The following is a 17,472-nucleotide window of genomic DNA, read 5'->3' as shown; positions in this document are numbered from 1 at the left end:
ACGAGAAACTTTAATAGAAATGCAATTTATTAAGAAAAGCACAGTGAATAATAGGATAATTATTATGTCAACTAATTATTACGAACAGCTTCGGCCAGCCACTCCCTGCCTATTCACCAAATGGCTATTCTGCTCATTATATTTCTATGGGCTAGGGTGTGTATTTAATTTGAGGCACCAGTGCGTTCATCAGTCTTACTGCTCCGCCTTATTTAAAGAGCAACAGCTCAGTTGACTTGAGATTGCACGAATTTATGAAAATGAAGATGAACATTCAGAAATAACGTTTTCATAACATAATGGGAATGTTAGAAAACGTACTTAAAAGATATTATTGTTAGCTTTTTATTTTATTTTATTTTATTTTATTTTATTTTATTTTATTTTATTTTATTTTATTTTATTTTATTTTATTTTATTTTATTTTTTTTTTTTGTTAAAACAGCCGTAGGCTAACCAAGACTTGTCATAGTAGCACTTGGTTATTGTTGCTCTTTTGTTAGTTTTGACTGCTTCTATTGTCCTCATTTGTAATTCGCTTTGGATAAAAGTGTCTGCTAAATGACTAAATGTAAATGGTTTCACTTGGTATTATAATTTGATGCTCTCATAAAAATGAGTGTAAACATATATGTTATTGGAGATAGATAGATAGATAGATAGATAGATAGATATTTTAATACAATTAGGTTATATAAGCACTTTACGAGCTGGAAATATTTTCTAATATATGCCATTTTTATGCTATTAGAAAAAACTAAAGTATGATTAATGCAATCATTTTACCAACTGTAAATACAGTTTGTAATACAATTTTTATATTTTATGCTATTATACTTTTTATCAAATTATATATTATATGTATATAAAATGTAATCACTAACTGTAAGCATAGTTTCTACTCTATAATATTTTTATATTTTATACTATTTTTTTTAGAAAATTATATACATTTATGTAATCACTTTGCTAACTTCATATAGTTTGTAATATATAATATTTTATACTATTATATTTTTAACGTATTATATAATCACTTTACTACCTGTAAATAGTTTGTAATATAAAAAAAGTTAATATTTTATACTACTATTTTTATAAACATTTATATCACGTAATCACTTTTCTAACTGTAAATAGAGTTTGTAATATATCAAATATCTTATACAGTTTTATACATCATGTAATCACTTTACTCACTGTAAACAGAGTTTGTAATAATGAGCTGTTCTGCTGCTGGTGTAGAGCTGCGCTGGAATCTGACACGTGCATTATTATCACTAGTGTGTTCGCTGACTAGTGCTGCGGTGCTAGTTAGTGGTCAGACTCAGCAGTGGTGAATACGGGATGGTTCTCTCCGTTCTGAGCGTGGTTTATTTCTCTCTAGGCCTCACAGCAGCAGCTGTTTCTGTAGGATTCATCAGGACAACAGGTTCATCAATCAGTGCTTGAACTACAGCAGACATTCAGCTATAACAACTCAAAGAAAACCCTCACTGCGTCTTATTCCAGTAAGTAGCTGTATCAAGCAAGTCTTTAATTCAAGGTTCTCTTATCACGTCTCAACCGTCCAATTACATTTTAAATGGAAATGCTTTCTTTAAATGCAATTTTAAAGTTACATTTGTTAGTTTAACATTAATTAAATTGATATATATTTAGTCAATTTGCAAACAATGATTTATTTATTTGAATTTTTATGTAATATTAAGCAAACAGATTTTTTTATCCATTTAAACTGAAATTAAAATTGAAATTTTGTGTCTTTTAGATCATGTCTGTATATTTTCAAACATTTTATATTTTCACTTTCATTTTAGTAACTGTTTTTTTATTGTATTATTTTGTGTGTGTGTGTGTGTATTATATTATATATATACCATCTTAAAGCCTGCCCTTGAATACCTGTATAGTTTTGTAATCGATCTATGAGTATGTCATGATCTATAGTGTCGAACGCAGCACTAAGATCAAGTAAAACTAGCAATGAGATACAGCCTTGGTCTGACGCAAGAAGCAAGTCATATATATATACTGTATATATATGTATGTATGTATATCCTATACTTTTATTTATTAGTTAGTTTTTTTGTAGTACTTTGTAGTAAAATGAGTACTGCTGTCTTGACAACTAGCTAAAATAACAAAAGTTTACATTTTTTTATTTAATTTTTCATGTTTATTTTATTTCAAGTAACAAAAAAAATGTTTTAGTCAACTATAAAATCCTGCTAACAATATCAAGTAGCAAATCACGTTTGCAAAGTAAAGAAATTTCACAGGATCGTTAAATGCTCATCAAACAATTTCATGAGTGTAAATCTAAAGCGATCTGAAAGCAATAGAAAACATCTGTCATATATCTTGACCTCATGACCTCCGTCTTGCTCTCAGTGTGTTTCCTGACTGTGGTTCATTACCAGTGCGGTTAGGGTTAGGGTTAGGTTAGGTCAATCCTAACCTTAACCCTAGGTCAAAAATGGTCAATCGCTCCATCACACACATCCAGAGCTTCAGCGCCGACTGGCCCCTGCAGATGTGTGTGTCCGTGTGGGTCCCGGGACCATCTTCCTCATCATCCTCTGCCTCAGTGTGACCGCTTACTTCATTATAGGTCATTCTGCATCTCTCAGATGAGCTTGTAGTCCAGTACAGGGCATTACAACCACATCAACAGCTCCAAACTGATTAGAAATAAGTTGAGAAGGTAAAGTAAATACGCTAAAACCGCGCGTTTCAAGGACGTACATTTAGCTAATACATGGGCGGAGTAAGAACATGTAAGAGCCGAAGTGTTTAAAACATACGTGCACAGTTCAGTTGAATGAGAAAGTTGATGTTGTTATGCTGTTTTGTGTTCATCTGCTTCTCCCATTTGCTCTTTTTACATTGACTATCACTCTAAATGTGACCCTGCAGCACAAAAGCAGTCTTAAGTCGCTGGGGTATATTTGTAGCAATAGCCAACAATACATTGTATGGGTCAAAATTATAAATTTTTCTTTTATGCCAAAAATCATAAGGATATTAAGTAAAGATCATGTTCCATGAAGATATATCAAAACTTAACTTTTGATTAGTAATATGCATTGCTAAGAACTTCATTTGGACAATTTTAAAGGCGATTTGATCAAATATTTAGATTTTTTTGCACCCTCAGATTCCAGATTTTCAAATAGTTGCATCTCAGTCAAATATTGTCCTATCCTAAAATCTTATTTATTCAGCTTTCAGATGATGTATAAATCTCAATTTCAAATAATTGACCCTTATGACTGGTTTTATGGTCCAGGGTCACATATAGACTAATACAATCAGACACAATAATTTCTCAAATATTTATTACAGTATATAATGATTAGTTTAACATTCACTTCAATGGTTGCTTTCAACTATTGAACTGTCACTAACTGAACTGCAGTGGTCAAACTATTTAAAATATAGTGAAAGAAGCTACAAACTCGATCATAATGCACAATGTTTCCATCTGACATGTATTTTGAGGTGCAGTTAGTCATTTTAATGGAGTGTTTCACTAGTTAGCAGTAAACTGGTAACCTCTGCTCGTATATTTGTGTTGCATGTTATCTTTCAAATGGAAATAAATATGCATATCTTATTTGTCCTAAGGCATGATTTTGGTTTTAGGTTTCAGGCCAACTTTGATGAAAGGTTTTGATCCACTTCAAATGTTGTATAAATGGAAATCAAATTTGTTTGCTGAGGTGTGAGTGCTGTACAGTTTTTAAAAAGAAATGAAGCGAGGATGCTTTAAAATGATCAAAGGTGACAGTAAAGACATTTATAATGTCAAAAGATTTCTGCTTCAAACTAATGCTGTTCTTTTGAATTTTATTCATCAGTGAATCCTGAAGAAAATGCATCACGGTTTTCACGAATATATTAAACCATTTTCAACATTGATAATACTTAGAAATGTTTCTTGAGCATGTCAGCATATTAGAATGTGATACTGAAGACTAGAGTAATGATGCTGAAAATTCAGCTCTGAACACTGGAATAAATTACATTTTACAATATATTACAATGGAATACAGTCTGTCATTTTAAATTATAATAATATTTCACTATATTTTTGAGCCTTGGTGAGCAAAAGAGACTCGTTTCAAAAACATTTTAAAAAAATAGTACTGACCAGTTTGTTAATTGGCTTTAACAATTAAAATATGGCTTATAAATATAATACAAAATATATAAACAAAATGGATCATTTAGTTTGAATCAGTCCATCACTACAACAAACAGAATGGGTAAAACAGTTTCTTAAACTTTATTAAAAGCACATTTGAGATTCACAAAAATAGTGCGCTACATACAAACACAAGTGAATTTCGTTGAAATTACAGACTTTTATTAAGTTATAAGTCTATCTCATTAATATAGCATTAAAATGTTAGCTTATTAGCAAGAGATATGAAGGGCTTGTGCATTTTGTACTCTTTAACTCGCTCCAAAGTTAAGGAACAAGTAAAGATCTCAGTGTTTGGTGCTGAACAGATGAACGTCATTCTGCTTGTGTTCAGTGCTAATGTCGTGCACCGTGGTTTAGAAAGTGCTCAAATTAATGCCAATCTGGAGTATGTTCACATTACAATAAATGAGAGAACTCCTGTTTGAAAGCTTAAAGAGAATGGAAATATATGAATAAAGCAGACAAAAGACTGGTACAAGCACTCAGTTCACACGAGCAGCAGCAAAGAGTCGATCACAGCTTATCAAGAAACACTTGAGAAACACAAAACACACGTCATCTGCAGCAAACGCATCTGAAGCATGCGTTTCTGTAAAACTCCAGCACAATCTGTATCGAGGGATTGTTTCGTGATGGAAAATAACCAGCCAGCTGGTTCTGAGAAATACAGAGTTCCTCTGTACTGGAAAAATCAGGCCGAGCCATCACGAGGCCTGCAAAACTCACTTTCAAAGTGATAAAGAGCAACTTTACTGTCCTGATATGAACCAGCGGTGGCTGGAATCATTTATGATATTGTGAATAATCAAACATCCATCGGTGCTGCCACTGACTGCATTTAGAGTCACACTAAACATCAACAGCTGGCGATATAGCTTTTCCCAATAAACATGTTCTTACAGAAGCTGGATTTCAAAATATTAGGTATTTTGTATTTAGTTGTATGCAGTTTGGCCCCCAAAAGTATTTGGGTGAATCTCATTAAACCTCGCAAAAAAAGCCCAGGTCATATTTCATCTCAAAATCAGAATTTACTGAGACTATTATTAGTCTTATTAAGATTTGGGATCATTTTTTTATGACATTTAAGTACATTACCCCAAAATTCTAGAAATGCTAAATAATAATAACAATAGTTAAAAAAATATATATATATATATATGAAAAAAATACTAAAATAAAATGGTAATAATAATGTGAAAAATAAAAAATAAAGCAATTATTTAAATGAAAATAATCATTGTGAATACAGAATAATGGGAATTATTTGTGATGGGAATTAGAAAAATGCTTTTCATTGTTACAATACAAAAAAATGAATAATGATCAAATAAAAATCTAAAGGAACAGTTCAGGAACAAATGAAAATTTGCTGAAAATGTACTCATCCTCAGATGTAGACGAGTTTGTTTCTTGAATATGGAAATACAAAAATGCTTTTGTCTTCTCCAGATGTTAACTGATGGACTGGAGTGGTGTGGATTATTGTGATGTTTTTATCAGCTGTTTGGACTCTCATTCTGACGGCACCCATTCACTGCAGAGGATCCATTGCTGAGCAAGTGATGCAATGCTACATTTCTCCAAATCTGATGAAGACACAGACTCATCCTAATCTTGAATGGCCCGAGGAAATTTTCATTTTCGGGGGAAAATATTCCTTTAATTTATATCTAAACTAGGTTTCATTTTCTCTTTATAAAGAAAGAATTTCTTCTCATTTTGATTCTGAGGTACAATGTGACCTGGACAGTTTTGGTGAGATTCTCTTGTAAAGTGCATTAAGCTGGTTTTATAACACTAGAATCTGTAGGGAGGGAGTTTTGTGTTGTACAGCAACAAGTTTAAAGATGAGACTGAGGACAACAGACAGCAGTGGGTCACAGAGAACATCTCTGGTCCGTTCACAGCACTCAGACTGGCTGATGCTCCAGGAAAAGCCCACCTAAAGAGCCCAATCATGACAAAACTTAGTGTTCACCGCAAATGAAAAACATGGCATCAGACTCGGACGACAGCAGAACACAAGAACACTTACAGATGTGAAAGGAAGAAACAGACGAGACAAAACACACACATACAGTATGCAGCTGGACGCAGGTGGTATGCATGGAAGCCTGTTTCCAACACAGAATTCAAAAATTCAAAAGGTAATTGCCACTTTTGAATTTCACAATTTGGACTTTGTTTCTTGCAAATCTGAGGGGGAAAAAAGAGAGAGAATCAGAATTGCAAGAAAAAAGTTTCAAAATTGTGAGATGCAAACTCTGAGGGAAAAAAAGAACTGCGAGATTTCAATTCAGAATTCTGCCTTTCTTTCTTCTTTCTTTCTGAGTTTACGTCTCAATTCTGAATTTATGTCTTGCAATTCAGTTTTTTTGTTTTGTTTCCACCACGGAACAAAAAATAAAAAATTAATAATTGCGACTTTTTCTCAGAATTGACAGTTTATATCTCGCAATTCTGAAATTATATCTTGCCGTTTTGAACTTAAATGTTGCAATTCTTACTTTTTTCTCAGAACTGTGAGGGAAAAAAAGTCAGAATTTTGAGATAAAAATCCGCAATTACCTTTTTTTTTTTTTTACCTGGATTTAGCATGCGGCTCAATGCATCTCCATTGTAAGCAGATTTTGTCAAGTGGAAGGTCAATATTTCATCACTACATACATCAGGGTGACACCACAAGTTTATATATGATAAAGATGTTCAGTGAAGTCTTGTGCATTAAATTTAATTCAAATTTAATAAAGAAAATATAATGTGTGTACATATATAAAATGTATGTGTGTGTGTGTATATATATATATATATATATATATATATAATGTGTGTGTGTGTGTGTATATATATATATACATAATTTGCATTTTATCTGCAATATAGACAATATATAGATAAATAAAATATAAACATTTTTGCTGATTTGCAATACATAATTTACATAATATATAATAAGTTTAATATATATATAATATCTTATTAAAATACATTTGCAGATTTGTGTATAAATACTATTTCAACATTTATTATCATTTAAATACCTGAATCAATACTGGAAATACAAATCAAAATGTGTGTGTGTGTGTGTGTGTGTGTGTGTGTGTGTGTTTTTCAGCTCTTGATGCTGTAGTTTTGTGGCGTGTTTGTGTGGAATCACCTGTTTCCCAGCTGGATGGCGCTCAGCGCTGTCGTTCCGTCTCTGATATATAATAAGTTTAATATATATATAATATCTTATTAAAATACATTTGCAGATTTGTGTATAAATACTATTTCAACATTTATTATCATTTAAATACCTGAATCAATACTGGAAATACAAATCAAAAACTCAATGAGCCAAAAAAAAAAAAGTAAAAATATTTTATATATTTTTGTATCTATGTTCTTTATTATATTATTTTATTATTTGTAGATTATATATATAATAAAATGATGATAAAATATTTATTTATTTTCAGATATATTTTCAGTATATAAATAAAGTGTGTATATTATCATTTAAATACCTGCATCAAGACTGGAAATACAAAAATAGAACTCAGTGTAAATCTGCAATAAATCATTTCAGTAATCATGCTCGATTTTGCTTAAAGCCGCACCTAGCTGCCAAAGTTTAAGCTCTTGTTTTGGTGCAATAATTATTAGTTATGTAAGCGGACGCGAGTATTTCCACAGCGAACGTGCAATACATCAGTGTTCAGACGCTGGTCATGGATCAGCTGAGATGAAGTTTGATTGTCACCTTCATTGTTACTGATGTCAGAAAAGTTCTGACTCTGGACGATCTTCTCCACGATGTCGTCTGCGTCCATACGCGTGTCGTTGACCCAGGTCGGGCGATCCTCCACCGAATCCTGCTTCCTCCTGCAATACAAAGAAGGAAATGCCAGTTACATTTACTGTTAGGGCTGCACGATAAATCGCAATGAAATCTCGCGATTTCGTGATTAGGCAAAAGCTGCGATTGTCATGCGCATCTTTCAGTGAAGCACGGTTCTGTGATCAGTAGTAAATCTCCATCCAAAGGCCAGAGAAACTCCACATACACCCAGGAAATCCCTATAGATATAACAGCTTTCATTGATTCAACGTGACAAATAAACACACGACTACGACAATATATGATTTATGAGTTCTCATTATAATAAAGTATATAATAATGCAATGCCTTTATCACTGCTTAGAATACTATGAAATATGTTGCGTGCCTTATTCTGTGTAAGAAGCCACATCATCTCAGAAGGATTTATTTCAAACACTCGACTGACGTTATGAAGTGAGTTTGGAGTAAAAACATGTTATTAAATGTGGTATTTTCACATGCTTTCAGATGGAGCAGCATTTACTTCACAGAGCCGTAGTTCACTGAGAAGCTATGCAAACAACTTTATTGTGAACGATTTCTTTGATTTCATTATTGCGCGATTAAATCGTCTGCGATTTTTTTGCGTAGCTCGTCAGTGATCGTGTAGGTCAGTGTAGTAAATGCCGCTCCATCTGAAAGCACGTGCTGGAGATTTACTACTGATCACAGAACCGGCTTTACTGACGAGATGTGCATGACTATCGCATTCCATTAATCGTGCAGCCCTATTTACTGTGGCACATTTTGTTTCTGGCGGCTACCGTGGCGGTCTGTTGGAGGGTAAGATGGGCCGCGGGGGTCGTGGAGGCCGCTCGGGACGGGTGTCGCTCTCAGACGGGGGGTCGGCGCTCACGTTGCTGCCTGTAGATGTGTTCCTGCGATGGGTCAGATCAGACAGACTGGAGGAGCAGGAGTGTTCGGTGCTGTAGCCTGAGCACACACACACACACACACGAATGCATGACCAATAAACATCATGCAACACTTCAAGCTCCACATGAAAAGCACCGAAGCTTCGTAGAAGAGCGATTTTATGACGTTTGTAGGATGCAGAATGTGGGCGTAGTAAAGCGTGAAAATATATTTGAGCTTCGAACAGAAAAAAGTTGTGGCATTGGCTTTTTATTAATTGATTCGAAGTAGTCGATGAGTGCAAGTTTGTTTCATGAAATGTCAACTATCAACCACTTTGACCTTCTCCTGAGAAAAATCTGGACCATCTGTTTTAATTAAAGTGCTAAATGTTTACTATTTACAGAGTTACAGAGAAAAACATCCTACAGCAAATAAACAATAAGTACTAAAAATCAATAAAAAATACAGTAAAATATGCATGACAATTTATATATCTTATAAAGTTTGACAATTTTTCAATCATCAGTCAAAATCGTATGAAAATGCCATGATTAATACTTAAAACATATTTATTAAAACATTTAAACATTTAATCAATGTTATTTTAGTATAATTCAGATATGATTATAGTTTTCAGTAGTTTATTTTTTTATTCTTTGTTTTTATTTTTAAAAATAATTATATGTATAATTATAATATAATATTATATTATTTAATATTTTGATCTTTTAATTGTAGTTGAAGTTTTAGAAATTGTATTGTGTTTTTGTCATTTTTATTCATAGATATCGACAGACAGACAGATATAGACACGTTTTTATATATTTTTTCATGTATTTTTGTTTTAGTACATCAAGTTAAACTAAATGAGCTGAAATAAAATGATTTAAAACAAAAACGTTTTTTTAATATTTTATTTAGTTAACGTATATTTTACCATTTCATTCATTTGACTTTATTAGTAAAGCAAATATTTTTTTATGGTTTTAGTTTTAGTTTAACAACTCTGGATTTATTACCTAAAATGTACTTAATTCATGTCATAACTCATTCAGATGCAAAACTGGACCTGCCATTGCAAAGACAGATGAATTGTAACGCAGCAATAATTTGACAAAGCGCACAAACACGCAGTAGCTGATGAGATTCACACACTGAATGTCCTGGAAAACATTGAGTCACGTGAAAGAGCTTTAAGTGTCTTTTAAGTGTTTTTGCCGGAAGCGCTCCTGAAGTGTCAGTAGCAGTATGTTAAACAAACATTCCCACACAACAATAGCAGTGTGTCGCGACCTACAGCAGGGAAAAAAGACATCAGCAATCAGCAACTGGCGACGACACGCAAGAAAACGTACAGAATTCACTGGGCTTTCCTTTCTTGGAAAGACAGTCAACGTAAACACACATCCACACACACACACACACCTGATAGTTTGCTCTGCTGACTGGCATAACTTGAGTTGCGTGAATGACCCGAGTGAAACGATTCTTCAGGACTTTGACCCTGATCCACCTCCTCGGGAAGAGCTAAAGAACAAAAACAGACAGAAAAAATCATTCAAAATGAACGTAAAAACACTGCACTGAATATAAACAACGATACCACTAACAAAAGAACATAAACATGAAGTTTACTGGACATGCACTATGATATTCTTTGAAATATGTGACCCTGGACCACAAAACCAGTCGTAAGGGTACATTTTTCAAAATTGAGATTTATACACCATCTGAAAGCTGAATAAACAAGCTTTCCATTGATGTATGGTTTGTTAGGATCGGACAATATTTGGTCGAGATACAACTATTTGAAAATCTGGAATCTGAGGGTGCAAAAAAAATCTAAATATTGAGAAAATCATCTTTAAAGTTGTTTAAATGAAGTTCTTAGCAATGCATATTACTAATCAAAAATTAAGTTTTTATATATTTACGGTAGGAAATTTACAAAATATCTTCATGGAACATGATCTTTACTTAATATCCTAATGATTTTTGGCATAAAAGAAAAATGGATCATTTTGACCCATACAATGTATTGTTGGCTATTGCTACAAATATACCCCAGCGACTTGTGCTCCAGGGTCACATATTAGGATTTCATTATTACTACTGGCTAATAATTGATTCTCATTCATGTATGTGATAAAATACACCTTTAATAAAGTGATTTTTTTTTTACCAGAGCCGAGTATAGAAGGTCTCTGTTTAGTCAGTCGGGGCAAAACCTCAGCGGTTCCTTCTCCTTTACAGTCCAGCTGCAGGGAAGGGTCTCGACCGGCCATAGATATACATTTGGCAGTGCTTGGGGGACTAATTATACACAAAACCACACTCGTGAAATCAGTAACATTGCTCATAATGTTTGTTGTAATGTCATTTATCAGCCTGAAGGAGGCTTCAGAGCTCACGTTTTGAAACAGGGATCTCCGGATAAGAGGGTCATTCCGATGGTCACCTTCAAAATGACAGGAAAGAACTTGTTAGATTTTCACAGGTAAGTTTTTCATGAAGAATAATGCTTGCATAACTTGCTCCCGAATATTTTTTTAAGCAAGATAGAGCCCAGTTTTCAGAACATGACATAACCATCACGCAGGAGAGAGAAGAAATGTGCGTGCAATCACATTTTGCAATCACAATCATCATATTTAGAAACCTAGGGTGTTATTGTTTTCTTTTTGTTCATATTAAAAATAGTAATTTCTGTTTTCTTTCTTTTATTTATTTCAAATGATTTTCTTGAATTTCTGTCTACTGTCCCTTGTATGTGTGCCCCTGTGTTCTTGAAAAATGTTAAGTTTCTGTTTTGTTTTTTAATATATTAAATTAATAGTTTGTTTATTATTAATTTCTTGCATTTCTGTGTACTGCCCCTTGTATTTCCATCCCTATTGGCTTGATTTTAAAAATGTGAAGTTCCTGTTTTTATTTATTTATTTTCATCTAGTTATTATTTATTTGTTTATTTACTATTTATTTATATCTACTGCTCTTTGTTTTTGCACCTCTTTTGGCTTGGTTTTAAGAATGTTAAGTTTCTATTTTACTTATATATTTACATTTATTTTTATGTATTTATTTATTATTGTAAATTCATTTCTTGAATTTCTGTCTACTGTCCCTTTTAAGTTTTTACTTAAAAGTGTTAAGTTTGTGTTATTTAAATATTTTCATTTATTTTTTATGCATTTACTTTTATTTTATTTGTTTATTTTACATTATTTTCTCATATTTCTGTCTATTGTCCCTTGTTTTTGCTCCCCTGTTGGCTTGATTTGAAAAATGTCAGGTGTCTGTTTTATTTATATGTCATTTATTTTTTACAGTAAATCATGTATTTTATTTATTTGTTTATTTATTTTATTTATTTGTTTTATATTAATTTCTTGAATTTCTCTCTACAGTGCCTATATATATATATATATATATATATATATGTGTGTGTATTTGCACCCCGTTGGCTTAGTTTTAGTTTGTGGGGTTATCTATCTATTTATTTTAATTAACTTTTCTAGCTACTGTCACTTGTATTTGAACCCTGTTCAGCTGGATTTTTATTTATTTATTTCTTTGCTTGTTTGTTTGTTTAAAGTCTGTTTTATTTATGTATTTTCATTTATTTATTTTTTAAATTAAGTTTTTGAATTTCAACACGGATGGCTTGATTTTTAAAAAATGTTAAGTTTCAGTTTTTTTTTTTCTTCTTTCTTTCTTTCTTTCTTTCTTTCTTTCTTTATAATTAACTTGTGACCCACTAGAAAATGCTGTTGCTAATGAATGAGATAAATGAGTTTGGGGGAAAAAAAAGAACAAGAGTACTGCAGTATGTGAGCTGGTGTTTGACCTCTGACCTTCAGGATGGAGTTGTCCTGCCGGGTGTTCTTGGTGTCGTATCCCTCCAGCAGACAGCAGCGCGCGGTGGAGCCCGAGCCAGCAAACTCTGCCATGTTCAGATCAGCAAAGCCCAGCTGAGAGGATCACACACACACATACAGACACTGACACTGGCTTTTGTTTATAAGCACAGGATTCCCATCATGCCATGCCAAATGTGAAATATGTGCTGATTATAGTTTGGCAGCGTATAGAGCATATGGTGCACATCACTCGTTCCCTCCTGCTCTTTCTCAGCCAACAGTTTGTTGAAACTTTGCCTTTCAAAACTAATTCGATTATGAGTTGAACCGAGCTACAGGGGAACACCGGATCCGACCATACCGGAATATCACAGTCACAACAAAATGAATCACATTTTCCCAGAATAATCCAAATCTGGAGGTAATTGGTAAGTTTGTATTGGTAAATCTCTTCTGCTCATCAAGGCTGCATGTATTTTTATCAAAAATACAGTAAAAATGTGAAATATTATTAGAATTTAAAATAACTGCTTTCTATTTGAATATAGTGTGAAATGTAATTTATTCCTGTGATCAAAGCTGAATTTTCAGCATCATTACTCCAGTCTTCAGTGTCACATGATCCTTCAAAAATCAATCTAATATGCTGATTTGCTGCTCAACAAACATTTATTATTACAATCAATGTTAAAAACAGTTGTGCTGCTCATATGTTTATGGAAACCGTGATACATTTTATTCTTCAGGATTCACAGATGAACAGAAAGTTCAAAAGAACATTATTTTTGTATCATTTCTCTTCTGTGCTTGAATTAAACATAAGTTTGGGTTTCTTTTATTTATTTATTTATTCTATTCTGTTTTCTATTATTTATTTAAAATTGTCTACTGTCCCTTATTTTCACCCCGTCGGCTTGATTTCTATTAATTAATTTATTTTTTTCCTTTTTTCCCTCCTTTCTATTTATTTATTTATCATGTTAAGTTAATTTCTTGCATTACTGTGCCTTGTATATTACTGTGCTTGATTTTTAAAATGTGAATTTTCTGTTTTATTTATTTGTTTATTTAAAAAAAAAAAAAAAAAAAATTAGAATTTCTATTTACTGTCCCTTGTTTTTGCTCCCGTCGGCTTCATTTAAAAAAATATTATGTTTCTGTTTTACTTGTATGTTTTCATTTATTTTTCTTGTATTTCTGTCTACACGTTTATTTGAAAAAGAACAGCATTTATCTGAAATTGAAATCTTTTGCAACATTAAACGTCTTTACTATTCATTTAAACCATCCTTGCTTTCAGTTTCTTTTTTCTGTTCTGTTGTGCAACCATAAGTCTCATGACAATTCAAGTCTAAACTTATAATTGCCTGATCTTTTGTTGAACAGATCACTTTTTCTAGTCAATTAATTTCTAGTCATTTCTAGTCAATTAACAGACATTTTCTCAACTAGAGCAACTTACAGTACATTCATTATTTGCTATTTTGACACCAGCGAAGTGTCATTCCTATTGCACGTCTGAGCGTTCAGTAAATGTTTAGTAGACGGCTGCTAGTTAAACATCCTGTTGAGTTATTGTCACGTCTCCCCGTGGGTTCACTTCCCTGAACACCTACCGCTGCCAGATGCATTTATTTAAAGAGCCCTTCTCCTGCAGAGCACAAGTATTTTTAGATCGGGGAAATCCAAACTTAGCCCTGCTGCAGGGGAGAATACAAGGAAAAGTTGCTTAACTGGCGGAGAATGAAGCATTCTCACTAGAGCCCGACCGATATATCGTTTTGCCCTGAATTGAATTAAAGAATGGAATTGAATTGAATTAAATAAACTTCAACTTTACTATTCAGTGCACTGATGTCAGACTCATTTTGGATAATAAAGTTTATTGTTAAATTGCTAAATGCCCTGCCTCCATTACGTATCTCTGTCACCATTATAAGTGTTTGATACCACATTTGAGTGATCATTGCAAAAAATGTGTTTATGTATATATATTCTGTTTATGTATATACTGTATTCTATATATAGTACCAGTCAAATGTGTGGACACACGAATGCAAAAGTGTCCAAACTTTTGACTGGTACTGTACTATAATATACACAAAGAATATCGGCTGATATATCGATATCGGTCTTTTTTTTTACTCCCTAATATCGGTATCGGCCCCAAAAAACCCATATCGGTCGGGCTCTAATTCCCACCTCTGTGCGCTATCTAGGGCACTTAAGGGTAACGGCGGGTCAGGCCACGAGTTTGAATGGTCTTTTAAGCATTGCTTATGTAAGATAAGCATCACATGCCTGAAACCTGCGGTCAAATGACCATGGCATCATAACGAGCGTGTAAATCTTGTGACAAGCCAGACAAATGAGTTTATAACATCATATCGAGGTGAGTTAGTGCCTCCTGTACACGATAATACTGTAAAGTGTTAATGTGATGTATGACTCCAATAACAGCTTGTAAAGGCTTTTCACATGATGCATTGAAACCTAGCTGCAGCAAGAAGGCACCTATAGACTAGGTTTATTTTATGAGCTTTATGTGATTTCAATGTGTTGCAAAGATGTCAAGAGAAAACAAAGCGTTTGCAAAAGCAATGCTTAATTTTGAAATCAAAAGTAGTTCAAATTGGGAATCCACTGACAAATGAAAATATCAGCGAGGCAGTTCCAGTCTTTCATAAATTCAGTTTGCTATTTTACGGCTTGATTTATAATTGGCACGGCTCTTTATAACATATTGTGATGGAAAAACAAGATGAAAGAGAGACCAATCCTGTGCATATTCAAAGCTTTATGCAACAAAGTCAAAGGCATATCATGGCATTCAGATCATAATCATCCCTATATTATGCACACAATATATTGTGATACATTGATATATTGTGAAACTGTGATACATTTTATTTTTCAGGATTCACAGATGAATAGAAAGTTCAGCATTTATTTGGAATAGAAATCTTTTGTCACATTATAAATGTCTTTACTGTCACTTTGGATCAATTTAATGCATCCTTTTTGAATAAAAGTATTAATTTCTTTCTTTTAAAAAAGTATTATTATTTTATAATAATTACTGGGAGTTAAAACTTTTTTATTTTAAAGAGATTTAAAGAGATTTGAATTAATGTTCAATTGAAATTGTTAAATTAATATTTGAGCCTTTGAATGAATGTTAGATTGCACAACCTCCATTCTATATATGTGACCCTGGAGCACAAAAGCAGTCTTAAGTCACTGGGGTATATTTGTAGCAATAGCCAAAAATACATTATATGGGTCAAAATTATCGATTTTTCTTTTATGCCAAAAATCATTAGTATATTAAGTAAAGATCATGTTCCATGAAGATATTTTGTAAATTTCCTATCGTAAATATATCAAAACTTAATTTTTGATTAGTAATATGCATTGCTAAGAACTTCATTTGGACAAATTTAAAGGTGATTTTCTCAATATTTTGATTTGTTTGCACCCTCAGATTCCAGATTTTCAAATAGTTGTATCTCGGCCAAATATTGTCCTATCCTAACAAACCACACATCAATGGAAAGCTTATTTATTCAGCTTTGAGATGGTGTATACATCTCAGTTTCAAAAAATTGACCCTTATGACTGGTTTTGTGGTCCAGGGTCAGATATAAATGTACAGTAAGGAAAGATGTGGAAGCTTTCACTCACCTTTGAATATGTTTTTCCTCCTTTGAGTTCCTGTAATGAAAACAGGAAGAGTGTGAAGTTCAGAGACGGGACAGAACGGCATCAATGTTTATCCCAACACACCTAAACACAACCTCACCCTTCATGAGCAACACTTCAAGCCTTTAATTTGAGTTCCAAGTTCAACTCAAACTCGGCAAGACCTCAAACCTAACCTCGCTTCAATGAGACTAAACCGTGAAGAATTCATCTCACCTTCCTGACAGAGACGCGGCACACGCAGGGGTCCAGAACGCCGGTGTTGGGGTTGGCGCTCATTTTGCACACAAAGGAGAACCTCTTCCTCCAGCGAACGGCGTTCTGGTGGACTTCTTCTCTGTGGGCGAGAGAACAAAGATCCAGGACTGTTATTTCAGACACACGCTCAAGTCACAGATCCAGACTGAACGCTGATGATATGTTGATGTTGGTTGTGATATCGTCTCTCTGCTAATGTTTCAAGCTGTGGGTCTGTTTGTGATGGCCGGTCATGTAGTAAAGCGTTTCCAGCCTGTTTGCGACTCGAGAAGATCCAGACGAAGATCCAGACTGAGTATTTACTAGGGCTGTGCGATATGGACAAAAAAACCTATCGCAATTTCTTTGATCAATTTTGCGATTTCGATCTTAATCACGATTTTGACACACACAGACATGCTTTACAGTCATTAATGCATTCAGTGTGAATTTGAAACATTTCCAAAAGAAAACCAATTAGAGCTTTATCAAAAAGCTGTAACATGTCTCTAGAACAGACATAAGGCAAAATAATCACTAAGTAAAGGTGTAACAAAATGTCTCTAGAATATACATATATGGCAGAAAAAAAGAAAAAAAATCCCGTGTCCAGGGATTTATTTTTTTGCCATGCATTGGTCATAGAGCTCTTTGTGGCGTTGCCTCAGATGTTGAACTAGATTTGTTGCGCCAAGTTAACATGTACTCCGTCTGCAGTGCGTATACAGTATGTG

General features: G+C 33.4%; 1 protein-coding gene across 1 annotated transcript in view; it reads right to left on the bottom strand.

Moving 5' to 3' along the window:
• Positions 1 to 7,854: 7,854 nt before the first annotated feature.
• The window catches only part of LOC107754406 (protein FAM102A-like), a 25,416-nt gene continuing 15,798 nt past the window's right edge, over positions 7,855 to 17,472 (bottom strand). The window contains exons 3-10 of the mRNA XM_016570829.1: positions 16,718 to 16,838; positions 16,484 to 16,513; positions 12,794 to 12,910; positions 11,351 to 11,397; positions 11,122 to 11,252; positions 10,365 to 10,466; positions 8,846 to 9,014; positions 7,855 to 8,083 (exon numbers count right to left, since the gene is read on the bottom strand). Of these exons, the coding sequence (XP_016426315.1) occupies positions 7,861 to 8,083; positions 8,846 to 9,014; positions 10,365 to 10,466; positions 11,122 to 11,252; positions 11,351 to 11,397; positions 12,794 to 12,910; positions 16,484 to 16,513; positions 16,718 to 16,838 (940 nt within the window). The 3' untranslated portion in view covers positions 7,855 to 7,860. The remainder of the gene's footprint in view (positions 8,084 to 8,845; positions 9,015 to 10,364; positions 10,467 to 11,121; positions 11,253 to 11,350; positions 11,398 to 12,793; positions 12,911 to 16,483; positions 16,514 to 16,717; positions 16,839 to 17,472) is intronic.

The sequence above is a fragment of the Sinocyclocheilus rhinocerous genome, unplaced genomic scaffold (assembly GCF_001515625.1).
Source record: "Sinocyclocheilus rhinocerous isolate Xijiao unplaced genomic scaffold, SAMN03320098_v1.1 scaffold1223, whole genome shotgun sequence".
NCBI classification, from domain to species: Eukaryota; Metazoa; Chordata; class Actinopteri; order Cypriniformes; family Cyprinidae; genus Sinocyclocheilus; species Sinocyclocheilus rhinocerous.
The sequence above is the reverse complement of the archived record's forward strand: the minus strand, read 5'-3'. Positions and strand labels throughout refer to the sequence as shown.